The sequence below is a fragment of the Bombus terrestris genome, chromosome 17, assembly GCF_910591885.1.
Source record: "Bombus terrestris chromosome 17, iyBomTerr1.2, whole genome shotgun sequence".
Lineage (NCBI taxonomy): Eukaryota > Metazoa > Arthropoda > Insecta > Hymenoptera > Apidae > Bombus > Bombus terrestris.
Genome location: NC_063285.1, coordinates 3,040,238 through 3,060,760, shown reverse-complemented (window position 1 = coordinate 3,060,760; position 20,523 = coordinate 3,040,238). Strand labels below are relative to the sequence as shown.

At 44.2% G+C, this 20,523-nt stretch overlaps 1 protein-coding gene across 1 annotated transcript; it reads left to right on the top strand.

The window, feature by feature from the left end:
* Nucleotides 1-12,403: 12,403 nt before the first annotated feature.
* On the top strand, nt 12,404-17,926 carry LOC125386705. Its single transcript, XM_048413791.1, has 2 exons — nt 12,404-12,641; nt 14,264-17,926. The coding sequence occupies exon 2, from the start codon at nt 16,007-16,009 to the stop codon at nt 16,616-16,618; it is 612 nt and encodes a 203-aa protein (XP_048269748.1). The 5' UTR covers nt 12,404-12,641; nt 14,264-16,006; the 3' UTR covers nt 16,619-17,926.
* Nucleotides 17,927-20,523: the final 2,597 nt, after the last annotated feature.

The following is a 20,523-nucleotide window of genomic DNA, read 5'->3' as shown; positions in this document are numbered from 1 at the left end:
CGCATGAAACCATTATCGAAAGCATTAAAAAAAAACGACGTATTAAGGAAAGAGGCAACCAGACAGCCCACTCCCCTGGACACGTCACCAATAACCACGAGCAAAAGCTATACCGCCCGGACAAGCACCCCCCCCAACGCTCCGCCGAAAAAAAAACACCACAACCTTCAACATTACTGAAAAACCAAACGCATAAGGGCCTGCCACCCAGCCACCCCGCTGAAGACCAGGCAGACCCCCCCACATCGGCAAAAGGGGCCAGGCCGCCCTCCATCAACATAACATTACAAGACCCGAAAGACACAATAGCACTCATGGAAAACTCCCTCAAAATCAAGAATTTCCATATCAAAAGAATCCATGCAGGTAAGCACGTGCTTTATCTTCAAAACCTAAATGACCACGCGAAAGCAAAAAAAATACTGACCGCAGCCAACACGGCCTATTACACATATACCCCAAAATGCTAAAAACCTCACACGTACCTGCTAAAAGGGCTAGGAAACAGCTACACAGAAGCAGAAATTCTAGAAGACCTAAAAGCCCTGAAAATAGAAGAAGTTAACTTCACCAAAGTGACTCGATTCACACCAAGAAAATCAAGGGAGAACAATATATTGCTCCCAATCTATATAATTCAAGTATCCCCCGATAGCAACATTGGGAACCTACTAAAAATAAACAGACTTAACTATCTGAAAATAGCATGGGAAAAAATTAAAAAAAAAACGATATCACGCAGTGCTACAAATGCCAGCGAATAGGCCACACAGCACAAAACTGTAACCTAAACTATCGCTGTGTAAAATGCACTGAACCGCACGGGCCAGGCGAGTGCAAGATAAAAAAAGAAGCAGCAGTAAGCAAAGAAAAAATCTACTGCGTAAACTGCAAAAACTACGGACATCCCGCATCATACAAAGGATGCCCAAAACTTGTCGAATTACGTAAAAAGATCAATGAAAAAATCACCAAAGCAAAAACAGCAAAAACCGAAAGAATCGCCAAAATAAGCCGTAAGTACGTCCCCGAGATAAAGTTCGCGGACATAGTAAAACAAGGAACAAGTATAAACGAGACAAGCCCACAAGTAACAAATATAGCGGCACGAGTCAAACAAATCCCCAACCCAACAATAGACTCAAACCAAATAAGCATAATAAATGTCATTGAAGACTTCAAAAAAAGCATTCTAAAAGCTCTAAGCGACCAACAAACACAACTAAACGAAATAAAAAAAGCATTAAATTCACATGAAGAAAGAATCGATTCCATCTTCAACATCATCGAAAATATAGACGAAGATTAGCCAAAACCCACCCGTCCACCAATCACAGCAAAAAATAAACCAGATAAAAGTTAAACATCTGAAAATCATCTCAATAAACGCCAACTCACTAATCTCAAACCAAAAAAGATACAGCATGCTAACACTAATTAAGAAAGAAACCCCCGACATAGTACTTATCTCAGAAACCAAGCTGAACTATAGACATAAAGTGCAATACAAAAACTACTCTATAATAAGACACGACAGACCAAACGCTACCCAAGGAGGAGCAACGGCAATCCTAATAAAAAACCCCCTGAAGTTCAAAACAATACAAAACGACAAAATAACAAACTTCAAAATCCTAGAGACGACGATCATAAAAATAAAAATAAATAATAAGGAAAACTTATTTATCTCCGCAGCCTACGCAGCCTACGGAAACCAGAAACAATTTAACGACGAATTCGACAATCTCTTCCAACTTTTACAGCTCGACAAACAGGAAAACTACTACATAATAGCCGGTGACCTTAACGCCAAACATACCAGCTGAAAAAACGGAATAAACAACACGAGAGGAAACTCCGTCAGAACCTGGCTAGACAATAAAAGCATTTTCTACAAAACAAACCTCTATAGCTCCGAGCTACCCTCTTACCCAAAAGGACGCTCCTACCTAGACATATGCCTAGCAGATGCCCGAATAAAATTCCAAAACTTACGACCAAATAACACTCTCAAAACCATAGACTACGACAGCGACCACTCGAAACGCAGACCGAAACACCCAGGTACAACTACAAAAAGACAGACTGGAAAATGTTCCAAAACCTGCTCGAAGAGAACTGCGACCTAAAAATCTACAACAGTGTCAACCTAACAGACAGACGAATCGACTCGTTCATAGACGAAACAGAAAAACATATACAAAACGCCCTACAAGAATCCGTACTATTATGTATATAATTATTATCATTATATGTATCGTGAACCTGATACAACTTTTCGTAGGTATCGTCTCTATTAACACTTTTCAAATCTTTTTTACTTGATACACGTTTTCTAATTTCTGTCTCTTCGGAAAGTTCTTTGGTATTATTTGAGAACTTGGTATTAGTTTGGTATTGGTTGAGAACTCGGATGATTTCTCACTCATGATCCTGTCTGTGGTGTCGTGCGTCCTCTTCTTATTTACAGTAAGATTATCCTTTATCATAGCAGCGGAATAGTGTTTGTATTGGGAAGTCATATGGAATGAGCTTGAATCTTCTAACTTCCTTGTATCAGAAACCTTTGATTGTTTCAAATGATCAGTATCCCTCTTTTGACTTAGACTTCTATCTATCTAAGTATTCATCTATGCATTTTTCTTCCTAGGTTATTGCTTTTCTTGCTCTTTTCCTGACATCTAGATTAAGTTCAGAGGGCGTTGGGCAGCTAGCATTTGTAGATATACTCGAAGTCTTTATCTTCTTTCTCCTAAGTTCTTTATCGTCTTTCAATGCTTGCAACTCATCATTAGATAATGTTGGGCTTAAATTTGCATTAGAATCAATGTCATCGTTCGACTTACTTTTCTTTATTCCCGGTTTTGTCTCTCGCGATGTTATCGACGATGATGCAGGTATCTTAATTTCGTTTGTTACCCTACTCATACCCATTTTTTCCTCTAATTTACCAAGTGCTAGGTCGAGGTCGGTTATTACGCGAAATTTTTCATCCAACGCGTTCAAATTTTCTAACAATGTCAGAGCGCGTCCTCATACCGTGAGTTTCATGCGGTCGACATGTTTTCTGTTTATATTTTGTCAATACTCGTAAGAAATTTAATCCTCTGTGGAGCGTATCCCACCGTTGTCACCAAAAAATATTTGTTACGTTCTATTTAGTTGCCGACGAGAAGGTAGCGTTAACTGACGTTTAATGCAACTGGCAATAAGCTCCACTTTCGGCTAACCTGCTATGTGCGAGAATACTGGCATGGGAGAGGATTAAAGTTGTTTAAAAGTAAATTAACAATATGTAATGATTTATTCAAATCTTACTTGATTTCGATATTGAAAATTGACTAACAGACTGACGGATACAAAATTCTTCGGTTGACAAAATGATGATTCTTCGGTTAACAAAATAATAACTAACTATTCGATAGACAAAATAATAATTAACTCCTCGATAGACAAAACGACAACTAACTCTTTGATAGACAATGGTAATTAATCGGTTGACAAACGGTAATTAATTAATATGCTCAATAGACAAACGGTAAAGAATCTCACTCGATTAACGAACGGAAAATATTCTCATTCGATTAACGCACGGAAATATTCTCATCATGACTTCTCTGAGTCGCTACATTTATATCCGTCGAAGTTAAAAAAACGTCGTCGTCTTTCTTTTGAAAATGTTTCGGAAGACCCTCAACGTTTGTTCAACTACCGACTTTGTTCACAATTTAAGTTGTCTTAATATCGTTATAGAAACATGGTTAGATAAGTTTTCGCTAGATACAGCTTTTAGCGGCTTTAACCGTCTTTCACTTCAAATACTGTAAACATGGTTTCAAATAGACTTGATTTGAAGAAATTATCGATTTTTCTTTCGCGCTACGGATCGTGCGAGTCGCGGGACGTGACCCCCCCCCCCTCTGGTTCCCTCTGCTGCATCGATAATTATTAAGGCTTTGAAGGAGCCACCCAGGGACCGAAAAAGGCAGAAGAATATAAGACATAATGAGAATCTATCATTTGATGATATCGTTTCCATTGCTCGGTCGATGAGACCGATATCTACGGCAAAGAACCTTAGTGGTACTGTTAAAGAAATATTAGGTACATGTCAATTAGTTGGATGTACTGTTGAAGATAGACTACCACGAGATCTCATCGAAGAATAACAGTGTCAAGTAAAACAGTGTAAAATAGTGCTCCTATTACCCTTGGTAAAAGCAAAAACAAAAAAATAGAAGAGAAAGAGAATGAAATTGAAATCAAGGAGGCGGAACCCGCCATAAACCCAACAAAACAGGGGGTTAAGAGGAAGATACAAAATCAAAAGACAACCAAAGACAGTAGCAGCAGCATAAGACCTGCCGCACAAAAGACGCGGAAACTCAACCCGCCACCAAATCTGGTAAGCAGGAATAAAAAGTACAACAGCCAAGAAAGTATAAACGAAGAAGAAAACGATACACAAGAAGCGTACTGTGAAAAAAACGAAAACATGAAGCAAAAAAGAAGCTCCCAGTCAACGGTAATACCAACAAAAGATAGATTTGAAGTCCTACAATCACAAGAACCCAGCTTATCGCAACTGCAGGGCCATCCAAAATCAATATTAACGAAAAAAACAGAAACTCAAAATACGATTGTGGAAAGCATAAAAAAAGAAAATAAAATGTTAAGAAACAAACCAAACAGACAACCTACGTCCCTGGCTACAACACCAGAAACCAGAAACATGAGCAATGACGTACGGTCAATCACCCCCCTCCCCTCGAACTAATGAAAAAGACAACATCACAAGCGCAGCCCATGCAAACAGACAAACCCAAATGTCTATCACCACCGACAACGCCACTGAAGGGACAAGTAGTTTGAGCGGTTAGGGATCAACCATTTGGGCCGACCACGCCATTCCTGGAGTATAGCACTCATACTGGCTTCGCAATCAGATGTTAATTATATCCTACTTTCTGACGTCCAATGCCCGGGGAACGGCGCGCATAGGTGGTCGGCGCGCGACTTGGAAAAACCCTGCTCTCTCCTTTCGGGTCATTGGACACATTGAACCTACCCTTTCGGGTGGCAGCTCGCTTAGCCGGCGCCGAGCGATGCACGCATCGCACAGCACCGTTACCAGCGGGGGCCACGAAGAGGCCGGAACTGCCAGCATGTAATTCGATCTCAGCAGGTTGGCTTTGCAACCAATTGTCCCTGCACCGTCTCTGCACTCATTTGCATGAGTACCGCCTGCACTGACGGTCACAGGTCGCCTCTCCGACTCGTACTGGTTGTCCTCTCCTCTTCTTCTTAATTCTCATCTCCGTTCCCAGTACTTTTGTGTATTGTCCTGTCTTGGGTCCTGAGTTGTTTTGCAGGTTTTCTTCCTCTTCGCTGTTTTCTTCTTCTTCTTAATCACTCTCCTCTTCTATTGGGTATTGCCGTCTTCTTCTTCGTTGTTATTGTGGTTGTCGTTGTTGCTGTTGCTGTTGCCTTTGCTGTTGTTGTTGATATTAGTCTCTCCGCTTTCAGGTGCCGTCATTGTGGTGGGTCCCTCTGCGTTGCTTTCTTCTTCTTCTTCCCTTCTTTGTTCGGGCACCCGCCGAGCCAGCCTTGGACTTCGACTTGGAGGCCGGCCTGTTTGCTCCTCCAGTTGTGTCGATCTTCTTTCTGGGGGTCGTCCTAGCTGCGATGCGCCTCCCATCTCTCGTAGGGTTCTCCTTCTCTTCTATTCCTTTGCTTGGAGTATTTTCCTTGTGAACTGACGGAAGTGGGGGTATACGTCCTTTGTTACGAAATCCCACTTTTCTTCAGGCCAGCGCAGATCGAGTTCTCCTATTGCGTTCCGGAATTCTTGCCTTTCTTCGTTGAAGATTGGACAGTCCCCTAGGATGTGATGAGGGTTTCTGTTCTGCCGCATTTGCATGTGTCCACTTCTCTGAGACTGAATGACTTGAGTTTGCTGTTGAAGTCCCCGTGGCCGCTAATGAACTGTGTCGTGTAGTGGTCGGGTCTTACCCAGCGGTTCTCATGTCTGTCCTTGACACTGTCGAAGTACTCGAACGTCGTCCTGCCCTTCGATGTTGTTCGCCAGCGTTCTTGCCACTTCTCTATCGCCTCTCCGACGATGGTTCTTTCGCCGCGCACTTCGTCGCGTCCTTTTTTCTTGTTGTGGAGTCTCGCCCTGGTTTCAACTAGGAGGTCGATGGGTATGACTCCAGTGATGACCTGTAGTGCCTCGGTTGACGTTGTTCTATAGGCCTTGGTAACTTGGAGAAGCGCCATGCTCTGTAACCTTATCAACTTACTCCTCGCTTTCCCCTTCAGCAGATCACTCCAACCGGCTGCGGCGTATGTGGTTATCGATCGGCTCGTACAGCCCTTTGTACAGGGTACGCATGGCCGCGTGTCCGTGTCCCCATTTTGCCTTGGCCACTCTCGCGAGGCTGCTGAAAAGTTTTTGGCACTTACCGGTTATTTCTTGTACGTGCCTGTAGATTTTTAGGCCTCCTTCGAGATGCACTCCCAGGTATTTGATCGCTTGTTCCATCCTTACATTACTGCTGCTGATCTTAATGATTGGTGGTCTCTCCGCGTCCAGTTTGCCTTTGACAAGCAGCATCTCGGTCCTCCGTGCCGATAACGCTAATTTCTTCCCGGTGCACCAGGCAGAGATTCGGGTAACTACCTCCTGCCCTTTTTCCTGAAGCTCGCTCCTCGCGTTACCGGCGACCAGCATCATTATGTCGTCCGCGTACGCGATAGGTTCGCACTCTGTCTCGCTTTCCGTTAGCTCGGCCAGCAGGTCATCGAATATCAGGTCTGTAAGTATGAAACCGGAATTTGCCTATAGTTGGCCCTAGCTGATAATGTAGTTATCACTGAACTGCGTCATTGATGCCAAAAGTCTTTGTTGACATCTCACAAACATTTTCGACTCAGAACAATACAAGTTTCATACAACAGCATAGTTTGTGATAGCGTTGAACATGTCGAATTTTGTGCCTGGAAACTACGATTTGCGGAGAGCATTGATTTTCTGTTACCATTTGAAGAAAACTGCTGCAGAATCGCATCGAATGCTTGTCGAAGCTTACGGTGAGCATGCTCTTGGTAAATCACAGTGCTTTGAGTGGTTTAAAAAATTCAGAAGTGGCAATTTTGACGTGAGGAACGAAGAACGTGGAAGACCACCGAAAAAGTTTCAAGACAGCGAATTGCGAGCATTGTTGGACGAGAATGACGCTCAAACGCAACAATAACTCGTTGATCAATTAAACGTGAAACGAGAAGCCGTCTCCATACGTTTGAAAGCCATGGGAAAGATCTAGAAGGTGGAAAAATGGGTTCCACATGAACTGAATGAAAGACAGCGGAAAACCGAAAAATCACTTGCGAAATGCTGCTCGTCAGATACAAAAGAAAGTCATTTCTCCACCGAATTGTGACTGGCTATGAAAATTCGATATATTTTGAGAATCCTAAGCGTAAAAGATCATGGGTAGCTCCAGACGAATCACCGACATCGACTACAAGACCAAATCGCTATGGACGGAAGATAATGCTCTGTGTTTGGTGGAATTAGAAGGGTGTGATCTATTACGAGCTGTTAAAACCTGATGAAACCGGTTAATGCTGAGCGCTACCGACAACAAATAATTGATTTGAATCAAGCTTTGCGTGAAAAACGACCAGAATATCAAAAAAGGCAACACAAAGTAATTTTGCTTCATGATAATGCACCATCACAACAAAACCGGCATACAGCAAAACCGGTCAAGGAAACGATTGATGCGTTCAGTTGGGAAATACTTTCGCACGCGGCTTACTCACCAGACTTGGCTCCGTCCGATTACTATTTATTTGCATCGATGGGACACGCACTTTCTGACCAGCACGTCATTTCTTACAAAGATGTACGAAAATGGCTCGATGACTGGTTTGCCTCAAAATAGCGACAGTTTTTTTTGGCGTGGCATCCACCAATTGCCAGACAGGTGGGAAAAATGTATAGCTAGCGATGGGCGATACTTCGAATAAAATATTTTTAATCATTTCCATACAATAAACGTGTATTTTCTATACAAAAATTCCGTATTCATATTTACATACCTGGTACAAGGTTCCAGAAGCTTGGACACAGTACCGATCCCTGCGGGTATCCTTTCGTAATGGGCTTGCACACTATTCGTTTTTCCCAACGAGAACTGCCGCGTCGACTACGAAATCTGCGCACACTGCGCAGAAAGCGGGCATAGCACGAAAGAGTGCACAAGCAAAAACAAAGACGCCAGCTGCGTAAACTGCAGGAAGGCAGGGAAGAAGGGCGATCACGCAGCCTCCAGCGTGAACTGCCCGAAGTATAAGAAAGCACTGGAAGTACTTGTTTCACGCACACAGTATGAGTGAAACAGGAAACAGAGACCGAAGAGGACATGGGAAAAAAGGGGGAATATGGATCCTGCAGCATAACATTCAGCGATCCAAAACAGTTCCCTACGAGATCAGCATCAGGATGGATGCTGATGGTGACGATATCCTGTTAATACAAGAACTATACAGCTTCGAAGGAAAAATACCATACCATAGGATACTGGAGACGCTCCTAGATTTCGGGAAGAGAAGTACCATGCCGCAGCTTCAGGAAAGAAGATACAATACGCAGAAGGCCAACTGGGAGGAATTTCAGAGAGCTGTCATGGAGGGAACAGAGACACTCAAAGAAATAACCCTCCAGCGGGCTGAGGACGTCGAGCGAATGGCCGAACAACTCCAGGTAACCTTGATAAGAGCCTGCGATGCCGCCATTCAAAAGAAGAAGTGGCACTACAGGTCAGTACCCTGGTGGACGCCCGAACTCACCAGAGCAAAAAGGAGCACCTACCAGGCGAGAAGAAGATACCAAGGGGTCAAGGACCTCGCAACGAGGGAACAAGAGAAGTTGCGATACAGGGAAACCCGAAAGGAGTATCAGCGGATGATATCAAGAACAAAAGTCCAAAGTTGGCAGGATTTCTTTACCAAAGAAGATAACAGGGAATCTTGGGGCATCGCATATAGAACAGTCACAGGGAAACTCAGAAGGGAGGAAACAATATCAACTCTGAAAACGCCACAAGGAGACACCTCCAACTGGCCGGTACCTAATTAGAGACCAATTAGAATTAAAATTAACTATAAGTATTCGATTGGCGATTTTACGACGACACTGGAAAGTTTATTTGGATACGAATTGTATACATTCGGAAGGATACAGTGTGATTATACGACGACCGGCTACGTCAACGGACATTTCCCTTTTATATAAAAAAAACAATATGGATAAGTTAAATAAGGTAAATAAACTTACTTACGGCTCAGGGGGTTTCGGAGCCACCAGGTCCCGTCGATGATTCGAGTAGCGTCCCAGGCTCGACCCGATGGTCACCTAGCGACTGGACGAACGGCGAGGGGAAGGTCGATTCCAGGGTCACCCCTCGTTCGGTAAATACGACCGGGGACCAAGAAACACCCGCAGTTGTCACAGAGGAAAAGATGTGCAAGAAAGCCACAAGAAGATACCTCGAATTTGATGAAGACATCGCGGGAACCATCGAGGATGTCGAGATGCCAATGCAGGCATTCAAGGAAAAGACACCACCCACCGAAAAGGCGACCCGAATCGCCAAGAAAAAAATGTTGAAAGGTGACAAGATCACCAGATATATGAGAAAGTCCCCAGTGGAGGAGGGCGCGTGCAAGACAACGAAAAGCCTGGCCAGGAGCCAGCCGATGGCAACGAGGGACAAAGCAGCCAGCACCTCGGAGCTAGACACACCGGCGGAAATGTCGGACAGCGGCAGCGAAGCTGCGGCACCAAGGGAATGTCTCAGGAGGAAAGCCATGGCGAACAGAGCGACGGCCGAGACCAAATGCAATGACGAGGACAGTATCGTCATCAAAATGAGCGAATGGAAGGCGATGACGGAAATCATCACAGAAGTCTTCCGCGAAATCCAATGCATAGGTAGCAGACTCTACCTCATGAGCAAAAAGGACACCGACATCAAGAAAAGGAGGGACGCTATCAGTAAAAAAGCGATCAAGCTCCACTCGACGTTGGACGAGATGAGGCTCAAGAGGAACGCTAGGATAGTCACGGCCACCATGATGACCACCCCTCCGGGGAGGAGTGAGGAGAAGGAAGGAAAAAGGAAGGAGATATCGCCCGTCGAGGGGAAAGGCTACACCAAGAGAAAGAGACCAATGACCGTGGAGGCCTCCTACGCAGGAGCCTGTGCCGGCAACAGCTCGGCAAAAGCGACTACGGACTGCACGGACAGCGATTGAAAGGAAGACTGGATCTGTCCGCGGAAGAAGAGGAACAAGAAAGGACATCCCGACGATGGACAGGAAGGCGAACGCAGAAAGGGTGGCAGTGGACAAGCCAAAGAGGCCGGAGAGACCGAAGAGGCTACGTAACAGGCCCGAAGCCATCCTTGTCAAAGTAGGACAAGACAAGGAGTGGACAGCTATAACAGCTGCATGGTATGATGATCGATGTTCATCTTCTTTTTGGTAAATAGCAGCGCATTCGGTATTAATTTCCTTGTGACATTCTCCTTTTTGTAGTTGTTCCACTCCTGCCACTCCTCTTGGGCTTTCTTGTGAATCGCCTCCAGTTCCTCCTTCAGCTCGCTGCCGTCATCCGCGCCGATCCTGGTCTTATGGATCTTGTTCCTCTCGTAAGTCTCTCCGAGCATCTTCATCTTTATGTAGATCCTTTCCCTTCGATGGGCGATATCTCCTTCCTTTTCCCTTTCTTCTTATCGCTCCTCCCCGGAGAGAAGGTCAGCCTGGTGGCTCTGACCATCCTAGCATTCTTCTTGAGCCTTATCTCGTCCAGCATCGAGTGGAGCTTGTTCGCTTTGTTACTAATAGCGTCTCTCCTTTTCTTGATGTCGGCATCTTTTTTGCTCGTGAGGTATAGTCTGTTACCTATTCCTTGAATTTCGCGGAAGACTTCTCTGATGATTTCCGTCATCGCCTTCCATTCGCTCACTTTAATGACGATACTGTCTTCGTCGTTGCTTTTGTTCTCGGCCGTTGCTCTGTTCATCATGGCCTTCCTCCTGAGACATTCTCTTGTTACTGCCGCTTCGCCGCCGCTGTCAGACATATCTGCCGGTGTGTCTAGCTCCGAAGTGCTGGCTGCCTCGTCCCTCGTTGCCTTCGACTGGCTCCTGGCCAGGCTTCTCGTTGGCCTGCACGCTCTTTCCTCCTCTGATGACTTTCTCATATATCTAATGATCTTGTCGCATTTCAAGAATTCTTCCTTGACGATTTGGGTCGCCTTTTCGCTGGGTGGTGTTTTTTCTTTGCTTGCCTGCATCGGCATCTCGACTTCTTCGTTGATCTCCGCGATATCTTCGTCAAATTCCAGGTATCTCCTTGTGATTTTCTTGCACCTATTCTCCTCCTTGACAACTGTGGATGTTTCTTGGTCCCCGGTCGTATTTATCGAACGAGGGGAGGCCTTGGGATCGACCTTCCGCTCGCCGTTCGTCCAGTCGCTAGGTGACCATCGGGTCGAGCCTGGGACGCTACTCGAATCACCGACGGAGCCTGGAGACTCCGAAACCCCCTGAGCCGTAAGTAAGTTTATTTACCTTATTTAACTTATCCATATTGTTTGTTATATAAAAGGGAAATGTCCGTTGACGTAGCCGGTCGTCGTATAATCACACTATATCCTTCCGAATGTATACAATTCGTATCCAAATAAACTTGCCAGTGTCGTCGTAAAATCGCCAATCGAATACTTATAGTTAATTTTAATTCTAGTTGGTCTCAATAATTAGGTACTAACTATAATACTAGCAATTCGTAATTTATTTTAACGAATCTAACTTTATAACCTTAATTTTATTTTTATCATTCTCACTTTCAGTTTTACTAATTAGATGGTTATTATCAGTTCTAACTTTACTCGTAGTACTACTAACAATTACTTATTGGTTTAAATCTAACTTTGGTCTTAGTAATTGTTTAGTTATAATTATTCTAACTTTAACTCGTAATTATTACCTTACGATCAATCTTACTAATTGTTATTAACAATTTGTTGGTATAATTAAATCTAACTTTTATTCGTAATTATCCTTTTACGAATCAAGTCCTAACTTTATAACCTTAATTTATTTTTTTTTAATCCGTGCGCGTATCAATTATGTGTGTGCAGATCTATTTTCTTTCATCTACGTTCGATATTAGCTACAGAATTTACATTTAAATTAAGCGTTTATATTCTCCGTTATTGAATCGGTTTTGCCATCGAGTTCGACTCTATGCATCGTGCACTCCGTGACTCATTGATATCCGCATCGATACGAGTCGTCGATCTTGAGACCGTGTGCTCTATGCTTCGGTCGGCCCGCCACGTGCCACCAGTGTAATGGCGGCGCGTCACTAGCGTAATGGCGGCGCCCGGTGATCACCGCACGTTTCACATCGCAGTTACGGTTTACGAGTTTTTTAAAAAATAATAAAATATTCACAGTAATATCCGAATATTTGTAAAAATTCACCGTGACCTGTGCTCTCCTTCTTCTCCTCGGTTAGAAAAACCCACCGATTCATGCCCGCTGACGATGCGCTGTCCGCGAAGGGTAAATATTTACCTCGCAAAGTCACTTTCACTATTCGTCGAGGAGAGTCTTAACTTGCACTACAGCTAGTTGATAAGTTTGTTCATCGGCCTTTATTGATTTGAAAAAATGAGCACGATGCCCCTGGTTACTGCATAACCTCAACCGTGTGACAGCTTGCCTTATAGGCACAAAACCTTAGTAAGTAATATTTGCTTATTATGGACTATTGCCTTCTCATCATAAGAACAATTATGTCCAAAAGTGGCATCGAATTCAGATGTTAGATATCCAGATTGTCATATATCAATTATGAACTTTTCCTCGTTTTAGGTTTGCGACGAGCAATTTTTATAAGCTATCCTGCTACGACACAATCAAGAGCGCTTGTGCCAGGAGAAAGGCACTAGAATTTAGTTTATTGACTATAATTATAGTGCTATAATTAATCTGGCGTTCTATCCAAGATCAGTTCTACAGATGTTTCCTCCCCTTGAGTTGCGTCATATGACCACACGCTTCTATGTATCCCAGACTTTTCCCTTTCCCATGGAGAGTCTCCTCATTTGATTGTATTACACCCAAAGGGCTCGTGAACACATTCAGACACTAGTTGCTTTTACTTATAATGAAGAGCACGTATCTTGCTCCGACAGCTAGTATACAAGATAAGTATTACACTAATAACTTGTTGCTTCGGGCTTATCACATACACGAATCACATACATACAACTATCACTAATACTTTTTCTTCCAGGTGGAGGATTTAACACAACAATCAACCACTCTGCTCTCACACATAATATTTACCTAACTTAATTTAACTTAATACCACTCTACCTTCTGTGACGGTAATGGCCATACCCTGCGTCTACCCTGCTTTTCGCATAATCACTTTCTTAAATGCGACACAAGTTAAACTCATTGCATGGATTACCATCTCATATTTAATAAAGAATCTATAACATCCACCTTTGATTTATAATTTTGTTTTAAACCTATTTGTCCCTATAGAGAGTTATGAACACCGGACATAGCAAAGTATGCTATCACAATATCTTTCTACGTTGGTATTAACCCTTTCCCACTCCTTCTTAGCTCTGAAGGACCGTCGCCACTATTGCTGGTCAAAATTATAACCACATTGTATCAAGAACTCTATAGACTTTTTCAGAAACCTAACCTCGACTTTTCACAGCTCGCCTAGCCTTTGTTTTGACTGAATATATGCCAAAGCTAATGTTAGCATAATCGTTACACCTTGCACTTTTGATTGCACACATCGTAGTTGAGAAATTTATTAATTCGTAAGTTTTCAAGCATATTCTACGAAGTCGATATAACATCGGCATGGCCGGGCCACGTGGCCCGGCATACGATCCCCTATTGATAAGGCATATCTAGATAGCCTAACACGCCAGTATCCAGGACCTAAACAAAAATTTTCTATGGGACGAGACAAATACGAAACGAACGAATACGTAACGAAACGAATTTTTGGACAGGATCACACCTTTCACATAGTATCGGACAACTTCCCTATTATCGAAGACGGAATCATTGGGCTACCATGTTTAGGGAAGTATAACTATTCAATATCCAATGACAAAATCTGACTAAACGACAAAACCATTTTGTTTCAGAAACCAATACACTTAACTCCTGGTGTACTGTTGACCCGAGGAGATCGCTCGTCTCCGCGAGGCGTGAATCCGTGCTCGGCGCCGGTTCACCAGATCCCACCGTAAACGGCGGCTGGACGAAGCCACGGTGGCTCGTCTGTACGAGGTGAAGAGACGGGCTTGGGACGAGCTTCTGACCAGCCTCGACTCCGATTCCCTGGGGGCACCCTTACAAGATGGTATTGAACAAATTCCGTCCATGGGCGCCTTCCGCAACGGAGAGCATGGACCTTCGGTTCATGGAGGAGGTTGTCGGCACTCTGTTCCCGGGAGCGGCGAACGAGGAAGAGGGCAGGTTCACCGATGAGGAAGAGCAGGAGCGTCAACCGCCGGAAGTTGGAGCCCGGAATCGAGGGTCACCGAGGAAGAATTGACCTAGGCTGTAGGGAGGCTCGGAGCGCGGAAAGCTCCGGGTCCCGACGGAGTCCCAGCCCGCCTGTGGAAGGACGTCGCCGGGGTCTTGCCCTGAGATTAATACGTCTGTTCGACAGATGCCTGTCTCGGGGCGAATTCCCCGTCTTGTGGAAGGAGGGACGGATGGTCCTGCTGCCGAAGCCGGGATGGTCTTCGTACTCGCCTTCCGTCTTTCGGCCGGTATGCCTTTTGGACGAGGCTGGCAAGCTACTGGAGAGAGTGGTAGCTGCCCGCCTCGAGTCGCATTTGTCTGGAAGTGTTCTCGGACTGCACGACAGCTAGTTTGGCTTTCGGAGGGGGCGGTCTACGGCCGACGCTGTCGCCCGTGTCCGTTCCTTGGCCAAGGGGGTCGAGCAGCGTGGTTGCGTGGCATTGGCCGTGTCGCTGAACGTGGTCAACGCTTTCAACAGTATCCCCTGGAACAAGATATGCCGGGCCCTCGAGTTTCATTGGGTACCCGCGTACCTGCGGCGTGTGGTCCGGGCGTTCCACCGGGACCGGAGTATCGTCTACACCGTTCGCGGCGGGGGGATGGCAGATAGGGCGGTGTACTGCGCGGGGTCCTGCAGGATTCTGTGTTGGGTCCGTTGCTGTGGAACATCGCGTACGACGCGGTGCTTCCCCCGGACTCGGCATTGGCGTGCTACGCCGACGACACCGTCAATTCACATCAATTCACATCAGAGACCAGGCCACACACCGCGGGCAGGATGGCACCCAGATGTCTGCACATCCTTGACGCGTACCCTCAATAGTCTTAAGTACTCACCAGGGGTCTTGCAATTTTCATAGTTAAGGTCCCTCAGACCAAGCGAGTATCTCTTGTCTTACATTTCCTTTTACGTTTATTGTTTACTACGGAAAGTCGGTTTTCCTCACTTCTGGTATATTCCGTTGGCAACTTTCTCACGAGGGCGGTTGAGACCCTTCCTGGTCCACCAACCGTCTTATTATCCAATCGGAGACGGTGTCTACTGCCCTCACTTCCTTAACCAAAATTAACATCAACAAATCCGATAGATCCGTGTCCTCAGACACGCCCACACCTACTTTCCTCGGATACAGTATCGTCAGTACGTCTTATACGTACTGATTGCTCCATGCATTAACCTCGAGTACAACTTAGACGCTAACGAAGAGTAAAGTTCGTCATCCCGTTGACCGCGGATTCGTTATCGAACCTGAGGCCATTGTCATTAGTGTCGCGAGTACCTAGACGTTGTGGTTAACTACCAACGCTGTAATATCTCTACTTGTGTTAATAAATTGTACCTTTGTTCTAACGCATCGATGGCTAATTCCAGTGAAGGTTCATTGAACACCCCTAACCCTAATCCTAACTGCAACCCGACATCAGAAGTGGGATCAGGGCAGTTAACTATGCAACAGCATATAGCCATCTTGCGTGAGTTAGTTCAGACGCTAGTGCAAAAATCGAGTGAGGAAACTAAAAATTTATCGCTTCCGCGCTTTAATCCTGGTATCGCGGGTTCCGACCCAGCTGCATGTTGCGCGGTTGTTAATCTGATCTTGGAAGAAAATCCTTTACGGGGCAGTGCGTTATTTTTTGCTCTAGAAGGTTCTGCAACACAATGGCTTTCGCAAGTACCTGTTGCTCAAGATGTTACCTGGTCAAAGTTTAAGGTCATTTTTATTGCACGTTTTGGTGGCAAAGAAACAGCTACCTCAGTACTAATGAAGATGTCCAATGAAAAACCACTGAAGGACGAAACCACGGGAGCTTTCGGCATTCGTATCCGTTCCTTCCTGAAGGCGAAGTGGGAAAATTTAACTTTGGTTGAGGTAATCAACGCCTCCGTCGTTTTTCAATTGGCTTCACTAGACCAGCGTATTGAACGGATAGCACTTCAAGCGATATCAAGACTGAAGATCAATTCCTGAATGAAATGGGAGCTTTCTACTACGCGAAGAAGAGGCCGGCGTCTTCGTCAGACAACTCCTCAGCGGGTCCTGAAGCTAAACGACATAAGCCTTTTGAGTCCCGGAATAGGTGCTACCACTGTCGTAACTATGGACATAAAGCACCCGAGTGCCGAAAGAGGATAAAATCGGAGGCGGAGAAGTACAGAGAAAAACCGATCGGCCACATCGTCGAAGGTGTCCTGCTACAAGTGTAACGAGGAGGAGCATATCACGCCTAATTGCCCAGTGTTGCGGAAAGGAAACCGTACTTCCAAGGATGAGCGCCGGGTTGACTCCTGTGTGGTGGAGGCCCCAACTGATAGATTAAGTCATCTGGGTGAGTCGTTCCCATTTTGCTTCGATTCTGGAGCCGAATGTTCATTGATTAAGGAATCCGCAGCCTCGAAATTTTCCGGCAAAAGAACGACCGATATAATAGTAATGCGAAGAATAGGGAATACATGTGTTAAGAGTACATCTCAGATTTTGTCCACTATATGTATTAACGGTTTTGCATTGGAGATAACTTTTCACGTCCTGACCGATAAGCTATTTAAAACATGATATCATGATTGGTCGCGAGATTTTAAGCCAAGGTTTTGACGTACATATTACGCAAAATAGCCTCGTTATCAGTAAACCAAAGATAATTAATGCCTGTAGTAAAACTACGGAAGATGAGATCGATATTAACATGATCGACACTGATGTAATTAGTAACGATAAAAGTCGATTAATATCCGTTTTCGAAAAATTCAAAGATTCTTTCATTACGGGTTTTCCACGCACTCGCGTAAGTACGGGCAAGTTGGAAATACGGTTAATTGATCCTAACGTCACCGTACAGAGAAGCCCTTACAGACTTAGTGAAGAAGAGTGAAGAATAGTACGTGAGATTATAGGCGAACTAATTAAAGCCAACATTGTAAGGCCTAGCAATTCATCGTACGCGAGCCCTATGTTACTCGTGAAGAAGAAGGACGGCTCAGATAGATTGTGTGTAGACTTTCGAGAGTTAAATAAAAATACGGTCGCGGATCGGTATCCCCTGCCTCTTACTCCGGATCAAATCGCAAGACTGCAACAGGCGAGATACCTTATTAGCCTAGACATGACCACCGGGTTTCACCAAATCCCCATTCATTCTAATTCGACGGAGTACACAGCGTTCGTTACCCCCGACGGACAATATGGATACATAACGATGCCGTTTGGACTGAAAAAAATGCATCGTCCGTTTTTCAGAGGGCCATTCTCAATGCCTTAGGCGACATCGCTTATTCATATGTTGTTGTTTATATGGATGACGACCTAACTATTGCCGGCTCGATAGATCAAGTTTTAGAAAGATTGGACATCGTATTAAATGCCCTCGTAAACGCCGGATTTTCTTTTTGTTGAAGTGGTCACCACTTCTAGGAAAACTCCACATCTGGTCTTTTTAGCTTTCTCAAGCGCTGAAGCCATCGACAGCACATAGACAAAAGAATAGCAGGGAGGCAGACCATAAACAGTAGACAGGCGACGTTGGCTTCGGGGTTTTCAGTCATAAAGTAACACTGCTAGCATGCGGATCTGGACCAGCTCAAATTGTATTCCTGTATTTCATTATTAAGTCAAATATATACTTTGTATCTTACACTTTATCCACGCGTTTTTCTCTCTTTATATACCGAATAACCTCAACACTTTTAACTTCGCTAAATGCTCTTTTTTAAAGACGTCGATACTCTATTTGGGATATGTATGTAGTATCGTGGAGAAAAAGGCCTAAGATATCGGTCGAAACATAAACAATGTCGCGAGAGCCGAGGCGTCGTCGGGTCCATCAATGTGTCGTAGGTCCTTTCAAGTGAATAGTTTCGTAGAAAAGGCTCACGTGATCCTGGCCACGGGTGTCTGCGGAACACGGAACGTTCTACCGACGTTTCATACCGGAGGCCACAAAAACACTTAAACCGCTCAATGATCTGTTAACTGCAAACCTGTAAATTGCATCCGCTAAGGTTCGCAACGATATTTTTGACCCCCGCTCGGCAAAAATATAGCGCGTACGATCGCGAACTACTCGCAATATACAGCGCAATCAAACACTTTCGACACACTTTAGAGGGCAGAAACTTCGTAGTATATACCGACCACAAACCTCTTACCTACGCGTTCAGACAAAAACTAGAAAAATGTTCGCCCCGACAATTTCGATATCTAGACTACATCGGTCAATTCACCACCGACATACGTTACATAAAGGGTCTAGATAACAACGTAGCCGACGCTCTGTTCCGCATCGAAGCGATAGGAAAGTCAGTGAATCATTAAACTCTCGCCGCCGCGTAAGAAAACGACAACGAACTAAGCGACATCGTCAACTCCGGTACAACCGCGTTACGGTTAATGAAGATACGCTTTCCTGATCACGACGCAGAAATATCCTGCCACATATCAAACGACATTGTAAGACCGTACGTACCGAAATCCTTGAAGCGCGACGCATTTAATTCGCTCCACGGACTTTCCCATCCAGGGATACGTGCCACGCAAAAATTGGTGACGTCACGTTTCATTTGGCCGTCCGTAAATAAAGATTACCGGACTTGGGCACGACAATGTATCCCGTGTCAACGATGCAATGTCACCAGGCACTTATTCTCACCTGTCAGAACGTTCGAAACTTCAGCAGGCCGGTTCGAGCACATACACACATACATTATCGCGATGCAATATTCACAAGGATACCGATATTGTCTAACGTGTATCGACCGTTTTTCGCGTTGGCCCGAAGCCATTCCCATCGTTGATATGGAAGCGACAACCGTTGCCTCGGTTCTCCTCTCTACACGAATAGCTCGTTTCGGCGTACCTTCGAAAATAACTATCGATCAAGGACGCCGGTTCAAACTGGTAAACTGCAACCGGTAAAAACTGTAATTCCGACACAAAACATTGTATGGTTATGTCGTATCGTCACGTATCGGTACTTTTGCCTAAGCCAGCCCGCACTCGAAGTCCATTGTTTATTGTGAACAACATACAAATGTAATACGCATCTACTGGTCAATAAATGTTATATAGAAAAAAAGCACTCGTTCTCATCCGATCACGAAAGTTAAGCAGCGCCAGGCACGGATAGTACTTAAATAGGTGACCGCTTGGTAACTCCGCGTGGTGAAAAACAAAACACCTTTTTGTTTTTCCAATCCTTTTTACTTCCCTTAATAATCTATTTTCAATAATCTATAATCTAAACATGAGGAAATAGAAATGCTTTAGTTTTACATGACTAATACCATATATAACACTCATTCTTGCATAAATTTTTTCAAATATTCTTTTTTTGTACATTAAAAGCAAATAAATCACTTATTACAGCTAACGTTCATACCGCTCATAATGGAATCATTTTCGTCTGAAGGCAATTTGAGAGATGTGGTAGAGTTTGATTCTTTTGATGTAAAAATTTGATTCCTATGTGGGGCATGCTAGCAGAGTCCCTTTTAGAGATATTTTTTATTTTGTTTGCCCACTGTCGATTTATAAAGTATGTGAATTCTTGTTTTGACTCAAATTTATTTTGTGCCAAAGGTACTTTAATTATTCTAAATCTTCTTTTTGATCGTAGGAATAGTTTTATTTTAGATTGTTAATATTGGATGGTATTAAGCTTTTGTCTCGTAATTTTTTTTTTTTTTTATTATAGGTATAGGGCTCGAAAGCCGACTTTCTTACTTTATTTTTAGTACGGATTCTTGAAGAGCGGTTTGTATAAGTTTTCCTATTTTGTCTATAAATGAGACGATTTGCCTCTTGGTTACACACAGAAACACTCTGTGTTTCTAGGGTTAGGAAGTCAGATGTATTTTTATTTATCTGTAATACGGGAGCGT